This window comes from Dermacentor variabilis, chromosome 9 (assembly GCF_050947875.1).
Source record: "Dermacentor variabilis isolate Ectoservices chromosome 9, ASM5094787v1, whole genome shotgun sequence".
Taxonomy (NCBI): domain Eukaryota; kingdom Metazoa; phylum Arthropoda; class Arachnida; order Ixodida; family Ixodidae; genus Dermacentor; species Dermacentor variabilis.
The window spans coordinates 49984128-50008919 of record NC_134576.1 but is presented as its reverse complement, the minus strand read 5'-3'; the positions used below and the strand labels follow the sequence as shown (position 1 = coordinate 50008919).

Here is a 24792-nt window from a genome sequence, read left to right as displayed (position 1 = left end):
GTTCGTTGTATCATGGTGCACTCGGCAAACTGAAACTTCCTGGCTAGTTATCAGCTGCTTTGCTTTGTTGCACTTATCCGTGTGTGCTCATAACGCAGCGGACTTGTAGATCGGCTATTTTACTAGCCGAATGACTTTAGGACGAAAGTGAAATTGCTTCATTGGCTATTAGCATTCCATGTGACTATGCCGTGAGTGAGTGAGTGAAGTAACTTTATTTCGGTCCAGAGAAATAAAGTTATTTCCCTCACTCACTGGGTAGTCACATGGAATGCCGTGAGTTCTTTTTTTCTTGTGCCTTCATGTGGTTCGCTTTACGGTTCCGAACGCGTGGTATCTTTTTTTTCCGGGTGCGCTGGTTGACTCTGTGTGGCCGCGGATGGTTGTAATTTGTTCGTGAGCGGTCGTGTACGTTGATCATCTTCCTCGAAAATAATGGCAATGGTGCACGCAGGTACTCCGGAACCATTTTTGATAAGCGCGAATAGTGTCCGGTCGATAACCATAACCATAAACCAGGCAACCAGGCAAAAGCGAAAACCATAAACAAAGGCAGTTTCTCTGCCTGCTTGTGTTGGTAGGCTGCTTCCTGCATAAGAGAAGGGGTCGATGATAAACACAATATCATATTGAGGAACATCAAAACTAGCTTAGCTACTAGTGTATTCGTTTTCTTCAGTTTATTTCTTGTACTACATTCGTTCTGGGCTTCTTTGTGTTCCCGAACACAATTGTTTGACATTAGGGATTCTATACTGTTTTCATTTATATTTGCTAAGAAACATTTCTAAGCTGATCTGGCACTTGCTCAGCAAGACAGACATACAGCAGTCTATCACTTACAAATACAGCCACAAATGGCTGGAATGTTCGCAACAAAGGCATGTGACATATATCTGCTACCACTTGCCAGCATTGTCTGTCTACATAAATAAATAATTTAGGAGCCATGTCACTGCTACAGCTTTGTCACAGTAAAAAGTAATGTTATGTACAAAATCTATACTCTGATGTATTGTTATTCTGTGTCTTGTATTGAAATAAAACATTCCATTCACCTGTGTCTACATGCAGGCACAATTGTGAAACCCGTTTCATGGTTGGTCACCTTCTTGTTGGGCTCGGATGTTCATCAGCATGATGAGCTAATTAAACTGAGCATTTTGAAGTAATGCTCGCGTAATTACTGCTTATTACTTTAAATATCACCGATTGCACATTTCCCACGCAAAATTACAGTACACTTTTTCTTTTATCTAGAGCAACTATATACCTGCATGCAATTAAGCAAACTTGCAAAAATTAAAGTGAACGCACCTGCTCGATTATAGAGAAGCTCGCCTTGCTGCAGTTCGGTTCGCTGTCCTTGGATTAGCCTAGTCAGTGACGATCCACCTGTGTACAAACCGCGCAGGAGAGGCAAATGACGGCGCTCTCGCAGCCAGATAAGCATCCAGCAATCAAGAGTGCAGGCGATACACGCTCCAATGGTACGAATCTTAGCAGTTATTTTCTTTTCAGTGGTTCGAAGTTCGCCGCATTTGCAATGTATCGCGCCGTGCTTGAACTAGACGCGGCTTTGTAGGATCAGTCACGGAAAACACGTGAATGCACAGGCACCGATAGTAGTCTTGGAGGAATCGCACAAAGACTACTCGTATGCAAGTCATCAACTGGATCATGTACAGAATAATACGATACATCACTGCACTAGCTGGCGGTATTGTTGACAGGACGGCCGATCTGTCTCGGCACCGCAGTAGAATTACTCCGTTGCCGAAGCGCTCCACAGAATTGCACCGGTACGTAAGATGACTCCCTAGGAAATGCGCAGCACCGTTAACGAAGGAAAAAAAAGTGCTGGCTCTCCCGTAATCGAGTGCATATGTAAGCATGAAATGGCAACCGGCAAAGCAGATTGGTTGGAGATGATACTAGCCGCAATTTTAACATGGGTGTAGGGCATGTGCGCAACGGCACAACTTACCACACCGTATCGCACCACACTGCACGTGCCATATTGTGCACTGGTCCATATGGACGTTGCCCAGCTAGAAGAAGAAAACCGGCTGAAGGCGGCACAACATGCACCGAAAGACGCCAGGGAGACAGAGCGCACTGCCCAGCTAGAAGAAAAGCGCGTGAAGGAGGCGCCACGCAGCGTGGCGCCATCTCTTGAGGCGACGCAGTACGCACGCCACGGAACTCACGGACCGCTGGCGTTCAATAAAGTACAAGCAACCCTGTCTCAGTGCCCAAAGATGACAATGAAGTGTATGGTGCCCTATACTTGCCTTTTGAACGTCGCTATTGGAAACGACAAAAGTTCAGCGTACTAGAAGCTACAGCTTGAGCGATATTGTGAAGAAACCTTAGGAACAACTCGGAAGCAATATTTTTGTAACTTGTTTGGGCAGTAACTAGCGTATGTAATTCGGTCCTGTACAAATTTAGGTTTGCGGGCCAGAGGCTGTATTTTCTTAAGTTTTGATTGGTTGCCCGTATGATCTCGTTTTCTTCTCCCGACTTGCCCGGATAACAGCTCTGGCTTTTGACTCAAGGTCACTTGAAGGTCGCCGACAACGGGAGCTAAAAAGATGTCATGCTTGAAAGCTGCGGAGGCAACTGGCGTTCGTCAGAAAAAGACGACGAAGCGAGCGACAGATCAAAAGGCAGCCATATTTACGCACTAATTGCACTCAAGAAGCGATTCAAGGCTGCAGGGCTGCCTTGAGATTCTCGAATAAAACGCTCCAGCTTTCCTTCACTGAAGGCGCGTTTCCTGTGGAGGGCGATTTGCGAAATGAGAAGCCGCCCTCAAAGAGCATTTCGAGTGAGGGGTCCAGCCGAGGCGCGTTTGTGAATACAGGGCGTGAAAGTTGGAGTTGAGTCAACTTGAAATTTCGGGATGGGTCAACTTGAAATTTGGGGGTAGGCCAGCTGAAATTAGAGGGTGGGCCTTTTGAGATTTGGGGGTGAACCAGCGTGGCATTTGGGGCTGGCCCACCTTAAATTTAGGGGTGGACAAACTTGAAATTTGGGGGTGGGTCAACTTGAAATTTCGGAGCGGGCGAACTTGAAGTTTGGGTGTAGGCCAACTGAGACTTGAGGTTGGGTGAACTTGACATTTGGGGGCGGGCCAACTTGAAGTTTGGGGTTGGTCCAGGCCAAATTATCCGTTCTAATGCTTTCTTGGATTTGTAACGTAACTTACGAATCGTCAGCTATTTACACTTGTTAATAACTTTACATCACCCCTTGCATATGTCAGTTCCGGTGTACCGCAGGGCAGCGTACTAGGACTCTTGCTTTTTCTCATTTACATCAATGATCTGCCCAATAACATTTCATCCTGCATGTGTGTTTTTTCCAATGGTCGTATATTGTATCGAACAATTAGCAGCCTTGATGATCATCTCATGCCTCAAGAGTGTCTTTAATTCGTTACCAAATGGTGCGAAGACTGGCAAATGAAACTTAATTCATATAAATGCAAAGTAAGGACATTCAAGCGAAAAACTTCGGATCGTAGCTTTTCCATAGGGGTACCTACCGGGGAGGAGGGGGTGGGGGCACAAGGGCATGGGAGTCTCGGTCACGCTAGTTTTTCAGGGCACTCACCTCCGGTACGTATATAGCACACAGGGTCTACTCAGTTCCAGCTGGCAAATCCCATATCTACACGTCTGGAGTGATCTTTCAAAACTTGATCTAGGCATCGATACGGGATAGTTGGTCTGTCGTACCAGGAACCTCAATAGTGCAATTGAGGTTCCCGGTACTTTCAAGACTGCTTTCATTTATTTGGTCATGAAGGACGTTCTCACGGTGAAACTAGAGGCAGCACGAAGCGTTCGTTTCTCGCTGCCAGCGCTCTCCATCACGCTAGCGTTGTCTCACTCGTCTCACTCGTGGCCATCCAGTGAGACGTGTTTACATTTGCCTGCGCGCGCGTGACACCATGCTTGTCGTAGCCGTATCTACCGGCGTGTGTTTGTGTACGGGTGGTTGGCATGCTCTTCCCTCTCGCCCTACACACGCACCCTTGTAAAAGCTGGCACTGTCGGCTGCATACTGACGAATACAACAAAGCAACAGCTGATGCCAAGTTTTCTCTCAAAGTTGCGCCCCCATAGGTACGATTACTTTATTACATATCCCCTGCTTGGTCTTTTGGGCGTCGCCGCCACTCGCTGTAGCAGATGACGCTCGGCCGGCTGCACTAAGCAGTTACGTACTTTGCGGTGTGAGACGCCTGCCGGACGTGCCTTGCAAGCCTGTATCGCTGGGAAAGCTGTCGCTGGTCACTCAAAAACAAGTTTGTATCGGCCGCTGTGTCATAGTGCGGGCTACAGACTGCGCAAGCGTGAAGTTTTATTTCTAACTCACTATGTCCCCTTTGCATTCCCGCTCTCTCCTGGATAACTATATAACCACCCTATCTGTTGACAATAAAGGCTCGTTTTCACCTGTCTCGTTCTCAGGCGTGTACGTACTTTCCGTTCCTGCCCTGGTCTATCGGCCGCGGCTATGTTGCAGTGGCGACGAGTCAAAACGACACCCACGCCGTCAAGGCAGACCCAGACACTTCGACCCTGAAGACATCCGTGACAGCGACTTCCATGGCTTTCCAGATGCTCCCGAGCTTCAACGAAAGCATGAAAGCATGCCAGTTGCCTTGACAGGATGATCCGAGATAGGATTATCTGCGGTGTACGCTCAAGTGCAGTACGGAAACAACTCTTGGCAAAGAAAGAGCTAATGCTAGAAAAAGCCGAAGCAACAGCAATAGCTGCTGAAGCCGCGGTAAACGATGCGCTAAAAGTTTGGTCAGAAGTGACACCACTATTGAAAATGCAAGCGCGACGCCGGCGAACACTGAGAGAAAGCGCCGAAAATGCAGCGTGTCGGCAATGCGATAGATGTGGAAGCTTGAAACATTACGCTAACATCTGCAGCTGGGCAAAAGCGCGCTGTTATCACTGTGGTCAAGGTGGACATCTCACAAAAATGTGTCCCAATCGCCGTGACAAGCAACTCGGGGCTGCTGCACCTGCGCCTCATGGCCAAACATTAATAGTGCAAGAAACCACATCAGGAGATTGCTATGAAAATGCTCATACTTGGACTTTGCTGTCGGCGCGAACGAAGTGTCTCAGGCCGCCAATTCGCCGCACATTCAATTGGAGCGGTGTAGAACTGGCAATGGAAGCAGACACAGGATCACCAGTATGCGCCATAGCGCGACAGGTTTTCGATAAGCATTGCAAACACTGGCCAAAACTGAAGCCTTCACATCTGACACTTTCGTGCTACGCTGGAAGGCTGCATGTGTCAGGCGAGCTTCGGCTAGCTGTTGCGCACCAAGGTGTGTCAGTTGAATGCACGCTCATAGTACTAGACTGCACCGGGCTAAGCCTGTGCGGACGAGACCTGTTAACCCTGCTGGATAGGGCTGGAGTTCCGGTACTGCAAGTCAGTAAAAGAGAAGTGCCGGTGACAGGAGAAACCATCAGCCACATGAACGCCTTACGCAGTAACTACGAAGATGTCTTCTCGGAGCCAGCTTGGTGCTGAAGGTCGGTGCGGTTAACAAGTTTAGCAAGGCGAGACCGCTTCCGTATGCGCTCCGCGACGAAGTGGCAAAAGAGTCAGATCGGCTAGTGTCGCTAGGCATAATATCGGCCATAAAATATTCGGACTAGGCGACCCCCATAGTACCAGTGCTTAAAAAAGATGGCACAGTCCGGATTTGCGGGAATTTTAAGGCCACCTTGAATCATGCTTGTGCACTTGAGCAGTGTCGCCTTCTGGCGATTGAAGACATGTTCGCGTCATCAAGCGGTGGTGAAGTTTTTAGTATACTCGACCTGAAAGATTCCTACAACCAGGTGCCACGCAAGCTGTGCGTCATTAATACGCACCAAGGGCTCTTCTATTACAACAGGCTGCCTTTCGGTATTTCCTCTGCTCCTGCTATATCTCAAAGGAAGATGGATACCATTCTAGCGGGCCTGCCTGGAGTTCAGGCACACTTCGATTATGTGCTTGTTTCTGAAAAGGCGGCAGACAACGGAGCTGGGCTGGAAGCAGTGTTTCAGCGATCTCGAGAGCACGGCGTAAAGCTGCGACACGGCAAACGCAATCTCGGCCAGCTATCGGTTACTTATCTGGGACACCGTATCGATCGTCTCGGTCTTCACCCGACGGAAAAGAACGTGGAAGCTGTCATAAAAGCACCAAGCTCTCATAATGTGAGTGAGCTGCGTTCGTTTGTCGGAATGGAAACATTTTATTCAAGGTTTTTGAGAAACATGTCAAGCATCTTGTCCCCGTTGTATCAGTTACTAGAAAAGAATGCGCGATGGCAGTGGAACCAGCCCCAGGAAACTGCGTTCGTCAAGGCCAAATAGTGCCTCAAGGATGCCGAAGTGCTTGCCCATTTTGACCCGTTAAAGGAGCTGGAACTGGAGTGCGACGCTTCCCCACATGGCATTGGCGCAGTACTGTTTCACACTTTAGGCAGCGTCCACAGACCGATCGGATTCCGTTCAAGGACTGTCACGAAAGCAGAACGGAATTACGCACAACTGGAGCGTGAGGCGCTGGCACCAGTTTTTAGGGTCACGAGATTCCGAGACTATCTGTTGGGCCATGAATTCACCTTAGTTACAGACCACCAGCCTCTCCCCGGATTGCTAAGGCCCGACCGCCCAACACCTTCTATGGCTGCAGCTCGCATTCAGCGTTGGGCACTCTATCTCGGAGGATATCGTTACAAACTTCAGTACACTCCCGGAAGGCAACTGCTGAGCTCGGACGCCCTCAGCAGGCTTCCGCTGCAATCACCCGGTCCCAGTATGGAGCCCCAAGAGCCGCAAGAGTGCGTTTTTTTCTTTGGAAATCCTGGAGGAAGGCACAGTTATGACAAGAGAGCTGAAGGACCTTACAGCCGTCGACTCGACACTAGATCGCGTCAAGCATTACGTGCTACATGGTTGGCCTAGAAGCTCGAAAGGCCTTGAGCACTGCCTGGCGGTATTCTTTGACCGTCGACTGGAGTTGTCCCTGGCACATGGGTTAATTTTTTGGGGCTACCGAGTGGTTACACCTGTGCCGGTGCGCGAAAACGATTGCTGCAGCTGCTGCATGAAACCCACCAAGGGTCTTCGCCGATGAAATCCGTTGCGCGATCGTTGTTTTGGTGGCCAGACCTAGACCGAGAGATTGAGGAAATGTCGGCTAAGTGCAAGAATTTCACCGACAATTTGCCCATGTCGCCAACCGCTCCACCAGTAAGCTGGCCACAAACGTTTGAGAAGGGGTCGCGCATGCACGTGTATTTTGCCGGACCGATAGAAGCCAAGATGGTGCTTGTGCTAATCGATTCGCACACCAAGTGGATAGAAGCGCTTCAGAGATGCTTCTCGGATACCAGATAAGATCGCGCCTGGATACGTGTTTTCCGAAGGGTAGTGGAGACGCATCGTTTGATAACCAGGAGTGGCTGCTCCAACCAGAGAGTCGTGTGCACGTTCGCAACTATGGGACAGGAGACAAATGGACACCAGGACATATATGTGACAATATCTACTTCTGCGACCCCTATGCGAGAACACATCTTTCTTTTTTTTCGCCTCAGCGCTCCCTTCAGCTGATAGTCGGCGTTCGTGTTGTTCACTGCTCTGCTCTTGTGTCCTGTCTGCACGCCTCACCTCTTTTTTGCATAATGAACACCCATGTACGTATATTTAGGTGCACATTAAAGAACCCCAGGCGGTCCAATTTTGCGAAGCCCTCCACCACGGCGTGCCTCATAATCAGATCATGGTTTTCGCACGTAAAATCCGTCAGTCATTTGAGATCTCGTCCAAGGAGTGTTGACCAGCGCCACACTTCCAACGCAAAACCGAAAACAAAGCTTGCATTACTGATTTTGTTTCTGCACTGCTTCAAAAGTCTTCGTCGATCTTTTACTTCGGATAATTATAATTCGCGATACCTTGTTCAGCAGGGGGAGAACAGTAGCCTCACTTGAACAGTCGGTTGTTGCGAAATATTTGGTTAGTTCTGATATTCAAAAATACCGAGTAGTTCATTTTTGAATACGTATACAGTATTTCACTCCTTCTATTCGTATTCGAAGCTTCTAACATAGCCATCTATACCGTGCTGGTAAATTCACTGTTTACCTTCAGCAGCACGGACATTAGGCCACAATGAAACATCTTGGTAAATTATTTACGTCACGTTAGCTTATATCAGAGCGTTTCAAAACACGTATACGTTTTTAAAATCCACTCCACAGACTAGAGCGGACTAGCTCAGGTCGGCCTTTCTGTCTTTCCTGTAAATAAATTCAATATTATACATATCCACAGTTACAGCGAGAATTTTAGTGACCTTTCGTCTCACTTCAGCGACACGCTTCCAAAAATATTGGCAAAACTGAACTGTAATGGTTCATAATGTGCGATGGAAAACCAGATGTGCCGATGACAAAGATAGCTTTCCCCGACACATTTTTCAGCCTTTTTTATTGTAATGGCAATCGGGTAATCCGCAAGAGATGGACGATCTTTACAGTATGTGCCACCTGGGTCCTCCGAGTATTCTTGCCCCAGTCATGAACATGAACCCCTCTCTCTCTCTCTCTCTCTCTCTCTCTCTCTCTCTCTCTATATATATATATATATATATATATATATATATATATATATATATATATTTATATATGTATGTGTGTGTGTGTGTGTGTGTGTGTGCGTGCGTGCGTGCGTGCGTGTGTGTGTGTGTGTGTGTGTGTGTGTGTGTGTGTGTGTGTGTGTGTGTGTGTGTGTGTGTGTGTGTGTGTGTGTGTGTGTGTGTGTGTGTGTGTGTGTGTGTGTGTGTGTGTGTGTGTGTGTGTGTGTGTGTGTGTGTGTGTGTGATAGAGATGACTTGCCCCCCCCCCCATCTGAAGAATAGTTCGTACGCCACTGCTGTTTGACCATCTTCACGGAATGGAAGGGGCGGTAACTTTTTTTTTATCTCATGAGACGGGGGGAGGGGGTGCAGTGCGCCAACAGACTTGCCTGTCAGGTGCATAACATGATGTAACAGTGGCGCTATAAACTAGCCATTTAAACACGCACGCGCATGCAGTTACAGTGGCGCGCAGATGGTGTTCACTACAAATGCTTACGCATTATATGACTCTGACAAGTATCACTAGAGATTTTCTGCAGTAATTTTGTATTGCAGTTACATGGACATTCCAGGCGAATTACCGTCGTCGTCGTGATGTTCCGCATAACGTCCAAGTGCGATAATATCGCGGACGCACGCCCTATGCTGTAGGTGGGAGCGAAAGCTTCCGAGGGTGAGCTCGATGCGACGGTGTCTTCTCGCGCTAACCTGGTAGCTCTTTCACATATACGTGTACATCACAATTTTCTTCCAACTGCATACCGTGCGCTGAGAGGGCTACCCTCAACTATATGCTCTGGGGATACACGGAAGACCCCGCACCTCCAGAATTTGGGGAAATCCAGCTTCCAGGTGACTGGGAGACCCTGCTGCACAGCTCAGACCCGGGCATTCAACTGCGGATCCTCAAGTGCGCCTATGAGGTCGCCAGTAGGCTTGAACTGCTGGCCATTTAGTAGAACAATGTAACCCGGCCCGACACAACCATACGACTCAATAGAGGTTTCTTCTCTATCTGGTTTGCAAGGGGGGGAGCGGGGAGATGTGCATGCTGTACGCGCGCTTGAGCTAAAAGGGGAAGGAGGGCAAGGGATCAGGTCAGTGCGCATCTACTTTTCTACTCCAGCTACGGCGACTGAGCGCGGCGGCGCGCTTCCTATATTGGAGCCAATGTGCGCTGGGTTTAAAGGATAGCCCACCCGAGATAGTTGCAGGATGGCGTCGTATGCGCTGGGTTCTCGCGCGCCTAGTTCGCGTTGAAGCGAGAGGCAGCACAACGGGGAATTCCCTCGCCGTTGACGTTCTCAATCACGCCAGCGCTGTTGCACCAAGTGTTTACGGTCAACGAGTGAGGTGTGTTCGTGCGCGCGTGACAACGTGTTTGTTATTTCACTCAGTTAGCGAATGTTTACAGCAGTTTATGCAGCTTATAAAACGACTACTAACCTCACTTCGTGCAGCCGTCTAATGAGTTTCTATCGCAGCGCTTCGCATTTCGTGCGAAACTGACTTCTTTTGTACCGGCGCCATGACATTTTTTCAGGCCTTTTTTTTTTATCGCCGTGCGCAGGCCCGCGATCACAGCGATCATGGATTCTTTGATCTGCTGCTGCTTGAGGAGAGGGCAGCGGAGGCCACTGTGACGTCAGAGCCATCGACTTTTGACCGCTCGCCACCACGAGACGTTCATTCGAGAGATCGACAGCCGTTTGTGCGCACGCGCGAGTAAGAGCGGGCGCGAAAGAGAAAATCTGGGGACTTATGCTCCTTGAATAGATGACTGTGCCTAGGCGCTACGGAGGAGGTTCCTTGTAGGAGAACATATGACGGTTTCCAACAAGTACAGACACGAGCACAAGCAAATAGAAATGGACAGGACAACGCTGGACTTACAACTGAAGTTTACTGTGAATGCATTCCACAAATCTCCGCCACGCATGCGTATACACCCAAGTGCAATATCAAGGTTTGTAGTCAAATGTTCAAATAAAAATAAACTTCATTTGTAAGTACAGCATTGTCCTGTGCGTTTCTACTTGTGCTCGCGTTCGTACTTGCTGGAAACCGTTATATGTTCACCTTGCACCAACTGGCCCAGCAAACTACTCTACTAAATTCCTTGTAGGTGTTTGCCCCTAGGCGTGCCGGCATTGCGGAGTGGGGTCGAGTTTCTTTAGGCTGGGACGCCTATACGGACGCTCGATCGCTGCCCGCGCGGTAGAATAGGTGAAACAGCAGGCACTGGCGACCGCTGTGTCGGACAGACTCTCTCACACCTGCGGCACTCGTGCTAAGTCAGTCGTGGCAGATCATAGTCTTCTCGCGTCTGACGGCGATGTACCTTGTAAATAACTTCGCAGATGTTTCTGTGGGAGCAGAAACGACCGTAGTAGGGCCTGGGCCGCGTATATTGAAAATCCAGAAGGCAGAGTAGCTTAGCAACCGCGGTTGAACGCAGGTGGCTGAAAGGCTGCCGGTGACTATGACTGACTCAGCACCAGCGCCACAGGCGCGAGAAAGTCTGTTCGACGTACCTTCAGAGGCAAAGTTCTGACTGGTGTTGTAGGAGTCGCGGGGCGTGGTAGCGCTGAACTTAGCGTCACAAGTTGGCGGCTGGGCGTAATTATATTCAGTCGTTTTTTTTTTCTAATTGTAACAACATGTCATTATTTCGCATTACTGGCGGCGCCTACACGACACCAAAGCGGTAACGGGGACACCAAAGCTAGAACCCGGAATGCATCGTGGGTTCGAGCTCGCCGAGGCCTGCGCGTGCCAGGTTGTATAACGTCGGCTGTGTCAATTTTTTAGGCGAAGACCCCCTGGCGCGCTTCGGCCTCTGCGGCCCCAAACCATGGGCCGCCTTGCTTCCAGCTTTGATCCTTCCGCTACCCCTTAGGTGCCCTGGAGATCCTGCGCCGCCTGCTTTATCCTCAGGTGCTTTCCCGAGGCCTCCGTCTGCCGGTTACTTGTGCCCTCCTGCAGCAGTGCTCGTAAAAAATCCAATCTATCGTTCGACGAAAAAAGCGACCAGCGACTTACACAACACCAGTCTGAACCTTGCCCCTTCAGACACAGCGATCACCAAAAGGGGCACGCGTGCCCGCTGCCTCACCGCGCGGGCAGCCAGCGGCGGAGCGCAAACTCGGCCGCGCACTCCGCAACGCCGGCATGTCTAGGGGACAAACGCATACCACACGCGCTAAGAAATCTCCTCCGTAGTGCCTAGGCAGAGTCATATACTCAAGAAGCAAAAGCCACAGAACAAAAGCCCCCAGATTTTCTCTCTCACGCCCGCTCTTACTTGCGCCTGCGCACAAACGGCTGGCGATCCCTCGGATGAACGTCTCGTACATTACTCAGTCACGAGAGAGAAATGTGGCCTCTAGAGCCGCGAAAATTCGAGTTACTATCATATATCGCTTGTATTTCTGAAGTTTCTGCCACCATAACCTGACCTTCTGTACATTATCCTAATTGCGAGAGTAATTATATGCCCATCCGAGGCGAGTTTCAGCCGTCGGCGTCGCCGTGATATTCCGAATAGAAAAGTCTTCCATCACGCTCAAGGCAGCAGGGGGCATTTTACTCCAGCCGTGGCTGCATATGGCGCGGCTAAGCGCGGCTGCACGGGCCCTGTCTTGAAAGTAAGCTGCGGTAGGCACAATTTATGCACACCGAGGGCTGTTAGATTTGTGTGCACTATGTTTCCGACGCTTACTTCGCACAGAAGAGAGGCAGCACGAAGGGCAATTCGCTTGCAGCTGCTGCCGCTCTTTCTCACACTATTGGCGGCGAGGAGTTACGGAGTCGCCATCTATCGGAAGCGCCTCGCTGGCGTAGTATGAGGGATCATGCGGCGCGCTCCTCATAGGTTTTGCTGTCAGCGCTCACTGAAAACACCACGCGCGAGCTCTCCCGGACATTTCTATAAGTACTTTCGAAACAAGAGAAGTTTCTTACTGTCTAAATAATAATCTTGGGCAAACTGAAAGCACACAATCGTTTACAGACGCTATCTCCTTACCGAATACGTGCAGTGATCGCCACTGCGCGCGGTCTCCGCGATGGAGTCTCCCGAACCGGCTTCTTGCGTGAAAGGTAGGTAAACGCTGACAGCAAACTATGTGAAATATGTTCTTATAGTGTTTGTATAACTAAATGGAGCGTAATAGAACGAAGCCTCAATGCAGCGATCGCGCAGATTCGCAGCGACCGACTGCGCGTCTGCATGCTTGTCCGCGCACTGTTTCGCTTTCACCGCACGCCCGTTTTCGCACCGTGCCATGAGCCTTAGGCCGCAGAATATGAGCATTTGACAGTATACAAGCAACCATTGTTGCGTGGGCGCTATCAGAGCTGTTCAAAAATAATTTCATTGTAGAGACTTCGACGCCTACGGGGACTGTGATGTCCCGTCGCGACGATTCAATCTTTTTTTTTTCTTCTAATTTCTTTGACCTTTCAATATTATTTCTCGAGTTGCGTCGCACTGTATGTTTATCGGTGTTCTCAGCGTGCAATTTCCCGTTGCTCCTCTTTTGTAATCCAGTGCATTAATTCATAACACAAACATGACCATATGCCATGCTTTTTTTAAATGTGCTGCTTACCGCTGCCTTTCTACTCCACTGAACTTGCGAGTATCTATAGCATCGACAAGTTCATAGACCAAACCGTCATGACATTAGTCGGGCGGCGGACTCGGGCGAGCGTTTCAGTGCGCGTTTTCAGAACATCGCAGACCGGGCGCCGTAGCAGAAATCTTCCTCGCGTCTGTGCTTGCTGCATACCCGAGTTGTAGCCGATGACTGTTTGCCGGTTATATTTTTCGCGAGCCAAGCTTCACGCAGCTTCTTGTCCTGCGGCTACGTGTGAATAAGGCTGACACCGGCCTCCGTTACGTGCGTCCGGCCCTGCGGAACCGAGCAGTAGCCTACCATGTTGCGCGCCTTCAAAGGCAGCCACTACCTATTCTAGTGCTTTGAAGCGTTGTAAAGGAGACACTCAAAGCGGGAAAATTTCGCCACTAAATAAGGACCGCAGCGTACGAGGGAATTTAAACTCGTTTTCAGCTCGCTTCGGCGCGCCCGAAGCAGCCGACGCGGCCGCTACGGCCACGTGATCCCTCCTAGCACGTCACGCCGACGGTGGCGCCAGCTTTTCCAGTGGTGCAGCTCGAGGCCAATAGCGTTCCAACAGCGAGTGTCATCGAGTGAGATGTGTTCATGATTCCATGTGCGCGCATGACACCATGCTTTTTATACTCTAGCTCAATAGTTCCTAGCAGAACTGTGCGGACGCTGCAGGAATTCTTAGCCAATAGGAAGGCTGATCACCTCTCGAGATCTGTTCGGCGTCTACTAGCCATACTGTCGATACATGGTTGGCGGAGTGACGCAACAAATGTTTTGGTGTAACCATAAGCTGCATTTACATGACTGCCACAGCAGGGCCTCGCTTAGTCTATGCATGTTCTCAGCAGTTAATTGCAGTCTTCTTGGCAAATGGTAAGGGTGAACGCTATTATAAATATTCACCTGTACTGCATCATCTGCTCAGCATCTACTTGGCATTTGCTGGCCACAACCAGCATACACCATACTATAATGAAGTACTAAATTTATGATGCACTGAATAATTAGGCATTTATAGCGTTCAACATCGTCAACACATCATTAGTAATAATGATCTGTCGCCGTCTGCTAAATGGAAATCAAACCACTTTTACTACTTGGCGCCGGCTCTGTAGTCCTAGCAGCATGAAAACAAACAGGCGATCGCAATAATAACTGCAAAACATACCTAATGCTTTGCCTTGAGCATGTGATGAGGCTATGCGATTACATAGTTTACCATTTCTTTGTTGCAGTCAGGGCAGAGAGCCAGTAACCATCACGAATTCGGATCGATGCAGGCCTCTGTCTGGGCACTGTCATGTTGCATGCGTACTCGCGGTTAGGGTGACGATTACTGTTATCGGTAGTAACTGCCACAGTAACTGAGCGGTATAGTATGAGCGCGCACAAAGGGGCTAACATGTTCCATATTGCTGTAACGTACCAGGTCTTAAAGGGCAACTCCGGCGTTTCTTTAACCATATTCAGATATTGTAATTTTCAAAGGGCATTGACAGACCTGTCACCTGTAGGGTGCTTCAATTTGCTTAACACTTGATCAATAATTTTATATAACCAGTAAACGAGATACCGAAACCGAAACAAGTAGCTGCTTTCTGTGACGTCACGATGAGTCAGTTACGTCAGATCCTACACTACCATATTGTAAACATGCAGTACACATCGCACTAAGGCCAAAGAAACGAAGCTGATGATGTCTACTGATGACACAGAGAGCTTTTACAGAGTTTCCGTACTAGAGTGGCGGCGATTTAAGCGACGATTTCAGCGAAAGTGCAGTGTTGTCTCTGACGTCGCAGCCACAGGGTGGCCAGTAGAAAGTCGTGGGTCGGGAACTCAACCAATTTTAAAAGTTCATTTTCAGGAAAACTAATTCACTTGCAGCCATACTGTAAGGCACAGATAGTCAGAGTGCAAAAGAGAACGTATATTCATAATTTTATTGACATCAGTACACATCGAAAAATCGCCGGAGTTGCCTTTTAAGTAAAAATACAGCTCCATAACCCTGAAAATATCTAGACAGTTATGCCCAGAACTATATTCTTCTGCGCAGGGATATTGCTTCCGTACACTTCGTACTTTTGCCAGTGGTGCTAGTTAGTTCTCAGATAGATTATAGTTAGTGAGCAAATGTTTGCAAGTTTATACAGCCGATAAAACCACTTTCCTTACTTCATATAGCTTCCTAAAATTTGCTATCGCAATCGATGCTTCGGCGAAACCGAAATTTTTTTTCTGCTCTTAGCTCTTTGGCATGCTATGAAAGTCAGAGCAAAAATAGCCACCCTAAAAATACATTACAGGCTCACTTTAAGATAATTTATGTACTACAATCTCAAATCGGTCGTTACAGTACAATCATTCCCATCACCAGCTCATGCCACTTCTTGTAATTTTGTTTTTATATAATCATTCCTAGCATACTATTTTTCCATCTTATGCATGTTGCACCTACTCCGTGCCTTTTAATATTCTAGAACGTAAACGTATATGAAAATCAATTGCACTAACCTTTCTTGTTGCCAATCTACATGTTTTACTACCGAATGCGTGCATGATTTAGTGCTTATCTACCAATTGCTTGAGCCTATGGCTAGCAGTCGTTCTAAAATCTCAAATGAAATGCTAAATTATTTTCAGTAATACTTCAGCTGAACCTCTCACTAGTTCTGCTTTTGTCAATGCATGCCAGCATGTTCACCTGCCATCCTAACTGCATTTTTTCTCCCTTGGAGCTCAATGTCGTGCCTATTATGTTCTGTTGTATAGCTTATTACGCTGCCATTAGCTACCTCTCAAGTTCTTGTTTCACCGAATTCTCTCGAAGTAACGTTTTAAATATTTGTTTCTTTTGTTGAAAACCGGGAGATACATGTATTTTATGAGCTTATTTCAAATTTGAAGTTTATTATCACATTTACTTCTCATTTGATGCATTTTCTTTACTTAATGTTAAAGAAAAATGTGCAGAAGTTCACTTTTTTGGATTTTGCTATGCAGGATACAAAATACGTCTGCATGAAGTTACATAATGCATGTTCCAGAATAGACAGAGCAATGGTGCTTGTCCACTGCATCATTTAAAATACACAGAAGCCATTACCACCCTGTTTAGCAAAGTCTCAGCAAGTGATCTTTTCATATACTTTCCAATTACCTTGCCTAATATTAGAACCAATTGCAATAAACAAAACTGGATGTCATATTTGAAGTAAGCAGATAAAATTACATATAGCTACAAGTTTTACGGTACCATAACTTTAACAAAACATTTTTAAAAATTTCAGCCTATAACTTACTTCCTCCTATAAACTTCAAAGTTTCTGGCATAGATGTTTTAATTGTGCCCAGGATGTTTATATTTAAATTCACACAGTCAGCATCATTTGCATTTTTTGAAAATATAAGATTAATCAATAACATTAACTTTGCAGTTGTCTTTATTGAAACTTCACCTAAAATCATTGATAGACTCCCTGTCTACATTGAAACATCATAGTTCGGGTTTCATGGCAACATCCTGTCTACGAGTTGATCGTTGGACAAGCCACCAAACAACCCAAGCAGATGCCGAGGTGCAAGGCTCTCACATGAAGAACTAAACCTGTTTTGATGTTGCTTGAGTGTGCCAGAAGCAAGTTTTCCGCTGAAGTATTCCTTGTGCTGACTGCACAAACTGTTGCAATCATTGGGAAATGCACCATGCACAACTGCAAGAAAACACCTGCCTTGAGGAACCAGATGGTACACTCCTCCAACAGCACCAGACGGTTGAATTATCACTCCTACCACAGCAATGCTATGTGTGCTGCACTGTGAAAAATAGTTCCAGCGCACAATTGAACAAGGACGAGGAGAGAAAGACAACACGAACGCATTGTGCGCTGGAACTATGTTTCACAATGCTAATCATAACCAACTAGCCCAGCTCTCCATACTTAGTGTGCTGCACAGCAGCTGCAAGGCTAAGACTTCCTGTATGCGAGCCACTGTAGTACTAATACACGGAGATATGCTCCTGCTTCCTGGACACTGTCCACTCTTTTGCTAAAAGCCATAAACACACTGTAGGCGTATGCCATGAAGGAACCATATGGTGTACACTACAAAACGGTGATGTTTTGAGTAGATGATGGAGCACTGATCTGCAATGATGGGCTCTCACAAGATCGCAGAAACGAGAGTTTGGCGATGCAGTGGGTGAACCCAGTCTCACCAGATTCTTGGCACAAGCCTCGAAGCATGCACTGACCACGACCTTCATTGAATGTCTGCCTCGCTGGCACTGTGTCGTCTGCTACAACATCACTGAGCCTGGCTTACATGCGTCAGCATGTGCCTCCTGGCGTTGCTCCTGTCCGAGAAGCTACGAGTGCAGTAGGGACACTGAAAAGGCTTTTCTCCCGTGTGTACTCGGATGTGCGCCATCAAGTTGGTTTTCCGGTTGAACGTCTTGCGGCAAGTGGGGCAGCGGAACAGTGTGCGGTTTGATGAGCGTGTGTTTAAGGGCAATGAATGCTGCTGTTGTGGACGCCACGTTCCAGATGCGCGTGCAGAGAGCCCAGCCCTCCCAGTGCGTTCAGTGGGATGTTGGTCAGCTACGGACCAACTTTCCTGCGATTGACCGGTGCCGTCAGGTGCCACGGCGTTGCTGGTGACTGTCCATCTGGGGAGCATTAATGGTCCCCTTTCCTGATCAGTACCATGGACAACACTGATGCCTGCAGCAGGAGCACCGCCACAGTCGTTTTGGAATACTGTTTGTTGCAGCCCGTCAGTCAGGTATCCAATGGCGGCATCCATCGATGCTTGCTCGTCTTCTAGCTTCAAAAAGGGGAAATCGCTCTGTCTGTCCACTGGGAAGGCAGCTGCATGTATGACAAAAACAAGCAAGAATGTAAGGGCATGTCAGGCAACATGGGCAATTACCTGGAAAACAGTTAATCAGCATGATGCACTTTTAACCAAAATTCAGTGCTTACAGAAAAGTGAACAGTGCAAACAACAAGGAGCTAAAGTGTACCCACAACTTAAGTTTACTTTCCAAAAGTGGATACCTAGCACAGGAAATCATGTGTGTGATAAATCACGTTTCGATAGAGGGCAACTGAAGGCTTACTAATGCAGACATGCTTATTCGTTTTTAAGTGGTACCATGCTTCCACGACAAGGCGTGCCCACTTAACTGCTTATGTTATTTTCCAATGTACCTTTTTGCTTGCGCTGTTTACTTTATTGCAAGCATGTACAGCTTAGATCACTCATAACGTATTTGCTTGTAATGCAGAACCAGCTTTAATGCGGCTTCCGCAGAAAAATCCTGCACACAATCGCGGTAGCGAGTGCGCTTCTCAACGAGGTGCACCGGCAGAAGGGAGGGGAGAGCGACAAGGGTGATGCGGGGAACAATAAACAAAGAAATGAAAAAAAAAAGAAAAGCAGTTGCAAGGTGATGCGGGCGCGCGCGAGTTGCTAGGCGACAGAGAAGCCTTTGCTTGGCTGCTTATCAGCGGCGCGCTCTTCGCTGAACGCGTTTGCTTTGCCACTCTTCGGCGGCTTTGCTTCTTCATGATCACTCACCAACTAGCCCAACTTTCCACTTTGCTTCTTCAGTTTGTCCGTGCCCGTTGCGATGGGCATCGCCTTGAAGCGCAGATATCGGGCATGCGACCTTGACTGCTGTCAGTTTAACTTCTTTCCCTACCATGAGGAAAATAGGTGTTTTTTGTAGGCTAAGAGACTTTTTTTCTGAAGGAACTACTGCATCTAATATTTTATATAATACATAAACAAAAAAGCAGAATTAACGCGCTTTTCACGCGTAAAGTTTTATTAACGAGATGAAAGTCATGGATATAAATTGCTAGAATCAAGATTGCGGGATAAAAGTGAACAAAGTGTATAAAGACACGCTTATGTCTACTACGAAAAATATGTAATAAGAATTATGAGATATACAACATGCATTGCCATGTAATAGGCATTATCTCCGAAAAAATCAAAATTTTTCTTTAAAAAGCTTTCCACTACAAAAATTTTACTGTAAGCACTACAGTTGGGTGTGCCGTGCTGCAGCCGCCGATGTTCCGGGCTGGTTTGCGTCGTCGTCGCTCTCAGAGTCAATGTCCGACGAAAAGGCAGCGTCATAAGACTCGTTGCTGCTCGATCCACCGATAAAATCAACCACAGACGCAGCGGAATCACGAGATCTGCGATCTTTCGAAGCGTGCGCGCCACTCCCGAAGGCGGCCATTTTTGCTTTTTACTTTGACGATCGCGAAACTTCGGAGCACGTTCAAAAATTATCGCCTGGCGAAAACATAAATCGAACTGTTTAGAAAATAAATATATAGTTGTCTTCCTTCACGTCCACTGGCGCAATGTGTCCGTGAGCGGCACGAAAGGTCTCGAAAGCGGCATTTCAAATGATCGTTAGCGGGCTAACGATGACCAATGGGCACAGTACGGAAAGAGTTAAGGTTTGTTGTGCAAATTTAGTTCGGAGCATTTATGCTTTATGCCCCCGTGCAACTTACTGCCGTTCCTGCAGTAGGCGCACATACAAACTTGGTAGGCATTCACAGTAGTTAATGCGGCTGATCGCCCGAAAAGCCAAACTCAGCTTTACACGCGCTGCTGTCAGTTCAGCCCGTGCGCGTGATTGCATGACCGATGCCCTGCGGGTACAAATGTATCAAGGGCGAGCTTCCCGCGACAGTATGTTGTTAGGCACCACCGCCGGCTTCAGAGCACCTTGTCGGCGAGCAGCCGACCAATGCTGTGGTTTTGGTGCCGAGTCAACGAAACACGTCGCAGTGGCTGTAGTACGGCACTTGGGAAAGTGCAGAAACCACTTTGACAACAAAAGTGAGGGAACACATGGCACGGGCAACACTCGAATGGCGGCAACTTGATCCACAGCCGCCATGATTTCGACACCGCAGATCAGTCCGAGAAATTGAACTAGACACTGTACAGCATCCCAAATTTCAGTCACCATTCTACATTAGTAATCTAGAGTTTGTGGTGGTGCCGCGGGGAATTTCGAGTAAACGAGCGGATCTGAAATGCTTCACGTGAAGACTGCGGGTTCTCGGACATTAACCTTACATCGTTCCTAAATTTAAACGTATGCAAGCATCCAAGTCGCACGCTTAAATTCTCAGATATGCATGACTGCTTGGTCTACACGTATCGTGCGTGTTGCAGCCATTGAAAAATGCTGTTCTGGTTGTAGTGTAGTACCGCTTATAGTGCGGGTATTCGCGTCTCCGGTTACTTATGCTATACTTATGCCGTCTATGCTGTACATACTTGCCCAGTTCGCAAGTCTTCTGGAATAAGTGGTCAACAAATTTTCCAGGTGATAAAGCAGACTGTAGAATACTTGTATTTTTGGTGAGGAATTAAAGCACTTAAATAATGTGTGCTCTACTTCCAAAACCACAAGACTATTATAAATGTATGCTCCCCTAAGAGGTGGCAGTGGCACTGCTTGTATAGTGCATAATTTGTGTTAAAAAACATGGCACCCTGCCAAGAAAGTGGAAATGGCTGTATAATACATATCTATTGAAATACAAACAGTGGAGAGTGTTTTAAGCCCAGCTTTAAAAGTAAAGCAACAGGCATGAAGACGTATGAGTAACTTTGATGAGTGATGAGCAATGTTCACGACGTCAGACACGCTCGTACACCTAGACCTTTTAACGTTTTACTGGGCAGTGTGCAGAACACATACACTAATGTTTGCGCTTCCATGGCTTTACATAAGTTCATTCATGTACTTATACAAGCTCATGTACTCTAAGCAACAAGGTGGGAATTGCGGCTGGAAAAGAACAATCAACAATTAAAATCAGGATCATGTCTTAATGTGTGTTTTCTAATGTTTTTTTCGTTAATCACGTTAAAAATAAAGTTTGGCTTATAATGGAGATCAAATGGGTCCTGTCGCGTGCAGCTGCTACACCCTCTCCCACTTTTTGTATGATTGGCATTCTTGGTATACTTCATGCACTTTCCAGTGTCTGCCCACCCATCTATGTCTCCAACCCTTTTCCCACAAATTTGGGCTGCTGGGTGGCTACCCATTGGCCCAGTGGTTTAGAGTAACCCAGTTGTTAGAGCATAGAGCTGCTGTACTGAGGGAACAAGCTTTGAAACCGACTGTCGGACCAACTTGGGTCACTTGGTATGTGTCAATGAGTATGTGCTGCACTACTATGACAAAAAAAAAATTCGGCAGCCCCCATCTTGTGAGGACCATCAAGGGTAATAACGCATTTAGCATTGAAATAATATAGCGACACGCATATTGCCACCATCTAAACTAGTTATGTATAAGGCGTGTACTGCAACAGGACTGCTGTTTCGCGCTTCCGTAAGAACAAGCGGCGTCATGTAGCAGCGACGCCGTGAAGCCTGCGCATGACCTTCGAAATACCTGGTGCACCAGTGTGTGCGAACGCTGAGAAACACGCCATGTAGCAGCCCAAGCTCCACTCTCACGGTTCTTTCTAAACTTGCTGCAGTATCTAGGGGCACTGTTGAAAAGCCTGTGCATGGCCTCCGAGATTAGAAGTGTGGCGTGCCGGTGCGTGCGAACACTGAGAATTGTCCCCTCACTTACTCTACACCCAGTGGCATGTGCGCAGTGATCCAAGTTGATGAGAGGTGAATTGAAAAGTGGCACATAGGGTACGCTAAGTTCTGGCACAACTCGTTTAAGTGTTGATCGGAAAGATGTTCACTGAAAAGCGGCACATGTACAATGCTTTTGTGGCACAGCCTGCAAAAGCGTTGGGTTGCTCTCCTTGAGCAACTTGTGTGACGTGGGTTCAATTTCACCAAGCATCGGAGACATTTAAAGGATCATTTTTGTCACTGTAGAGCAGCACACACTTACTGGCACATACCCAGTGACACAAGTTGGCATCAAAGAGGTTCTTTGAAGACCAGCACAGACTGATTGGCATATACCCTGCGCTCCAAGTTGGCGTCAGAGTTTTACTGAAAATCGGTACACACCCAGTCCCGCATCTACAGGGACCCATGCCTGCGGGAAAGGGGTTCTTTGAAGAGCGGCATATATATACACACTACCAGATACTTGGTGGCTCAAGACGGTCTGACGTTTGGTTTCGAACACTGCATTCTTTCAGCACAGCAGCCTTATTCTCTAACCATTCGACCATGTACTACACAGTGGCCCAGATTGGTGGGAGAACGGTTAGGTGCAACCATAAATACACAATACATTGATAAATAGCCCCTCGTAGGTATGTGAAGTACCCTAAGAATGCTAACATTCTTAAAGGCCAACTGCAACGAAATTAGGGACTACGTAAACGCGTAAAACTACGTAAAGTTTCTGATAATTTACACATACAGTAGACTTTGGAAAATTTCACGCTTGAAATATCTATGATTTCCATACCGAAACTGAACAAAACACTGCCATTGCCAGTCACCGGAAGTGACATACTATGAAGACTGTAGAGAACCAGCACCAGAATAGTCTGCTTCCCTTTCTTTTATGCCATTTGCATGTATCAGAGAACATGCTCCGCCACATGTCTTCTAGCCACAGAGTATACTTTGCTAGCTGCTTCATGCGCTGTGACCACACTGTTGCGTGCCCACGATGTTCTTTTAATGCGAAGTATTCTCCGAGTCCAACTGCTTTTCTCTATCTGGTTGTCTATGTTCTACAGCAAAGCCTCGATGTGTTCTGTCCCTGCTCTAAGAGAGCATTAGGGTGGCCAAGCTAGAAGTGCGGATATAGTCGAGCTTAACGCGGACACGATCCACACGTGGTGCAGTTACACTACATCAGTGAAAACTGGATTCTCTACAGTCAAGTGTGGCTGGTGCAGGAATAGAACATGTCCTATTGCATGCCGGAGCCGCTGGAACAGGTTGCATCGCGCACTAGTTTGACTGACCAGCAGCATCCTGACGAGTGTGTTGCATTTGCGCCTTCGACAAACAAAGAAACGCTCACTTGCTGCGCACTTCTGTGCTTGCGCTGTGGCAACAACTGATCGCCGCGCTGCTGTGGGTCACTTTTAAAGTGAAGGGTAAAATTTTAGCGATCTTATCATCTCTGGCATGCCGTATCCGAATTCATCGGCCGCTGCCTGAAACGCTGGAAACGCCAGACTCATAGACTCATCAGACAACTACCTACCATCCTTTGTAGTAAACGATGATAAGTAGCTGAAGTGCAGCACAGCTGGGCTAGAGGGTCTCCATCCTAAGTGCGCGTAAACTCACAGCCAGAGTGGCAAGCCAGACTGTGGCTGTGATAAAGTCTCGCCCATTTCGCTTTGGCGACATTACATTCCTGCATGGCTTGCCGCCGCAATGGGCTCTCCTTTGTGCCAAACGCATAATGCAGTTCCTGCTGCTCTCTGGCACTGTGTCAAAAAGGCTGTCCATCTATTCCGACTCGTCCGATGTAGAGACATGCGAGATAGTGTCCCGTAGTAGTGATGATGAATAATATAGCGGCAAATCAGTGAATGACGAGACTAACTTTTATTGGGCAAACTTGTGCCTACAAAAGCAAGTTACCCTCAAAGCGCAGCGATAGCGCTGAACACGGTCGGCAGTCGTCGAAATCTGATCTGTTGGTCAAGTGCACCAGCTTTTATACAGGAGCCATCGAATGTTCCAGAGTAATCACAGATGCCCACGTTTCTTCCAGAAAATTCAACACCATTCGCATTGCGTGTACCTACAATCAGATTACACAAGTTTCGGTGACAACAGAGGGTGGACAGAACCATCGATAACATTCCAGAAACTTCTGATACATGTAGGCGCATTCCGCGCTGAGCGATAACCTTTGTTAGACGGTGAGAAGCGCTCACCCTAAAAAGATGAACAAGTCCACATGTCAATATTTTAAAATGATGCATTACTAGAAATGATCGCTCGCGAATATCCTCCCTGAATACAACTTACCTTTAGTTTCCGTGCGCCATCCCAGCTTATAGTACTATAGCCACCCCGAGAAAGCGCTTGCTAAGCAGATCTACTTGGGTGAGTGACTGTGCTGTTAAATTGTAGCTTGTGCAGCTTTGTCAACTACAGTTTACATGCCTTGTGCACATTGGCTGGTCCGCGTCGCATTTGCCTGCTGCCCTGCGGTGTACGTTTTCGCTCTGAAAGCTGGGACAGGAAAGATGTGTTCGGCCTTCCTCTACTCAGCGTTGTGTACTGCACAGCCACCGCTTGTGTTTGAGTATGTATTTGAGCACCCGACGACCATGCAACGCATCGGCATTCTTGCTACAGCTAAAAGCACGAGTGCAACAGGGAGGACGCACGCCGAAAGTGACGCCTGTCAACTCAATAATGATGAGCAAGCATTGCGCCTGGCTGCCTAGGCGCAACTGGGCGATCAACAGTTGTGTATGGTTCTTCAATATTCACCAAGTCCGCATCACTACCA

At 47.5% G+C, this 24792-nt stretch overlaps 1 protein-coding gene across 2 annotated transcripts in view; it reads right to left on the bottom strand.

Annotated features, from left to right (window-relative positions):
• Positions 1 to 16753: 16753 nt before the first annotated feature.
• The window catches only part of LOC142592667 (uncharacterized), a 42702-nt gene continuing 34663 nt past the window's right edge, over positions 16754 to 24792 (bottom strand). For both annotated transcript variants that reach the window (XM_075704233.1, XM_075704235.1), the window contains exon 5: positions 16754 to 18199. In XM_075704233.1, the coding sequence (XP_075560348.1) occupies positions 17637 to 18199 (563 nt within the window). In that variant the 3' untranslated portion in view covers positions 16754 to 17636. The remainder of the gene's footprint in view (positions 18200 to 24792) is intronic.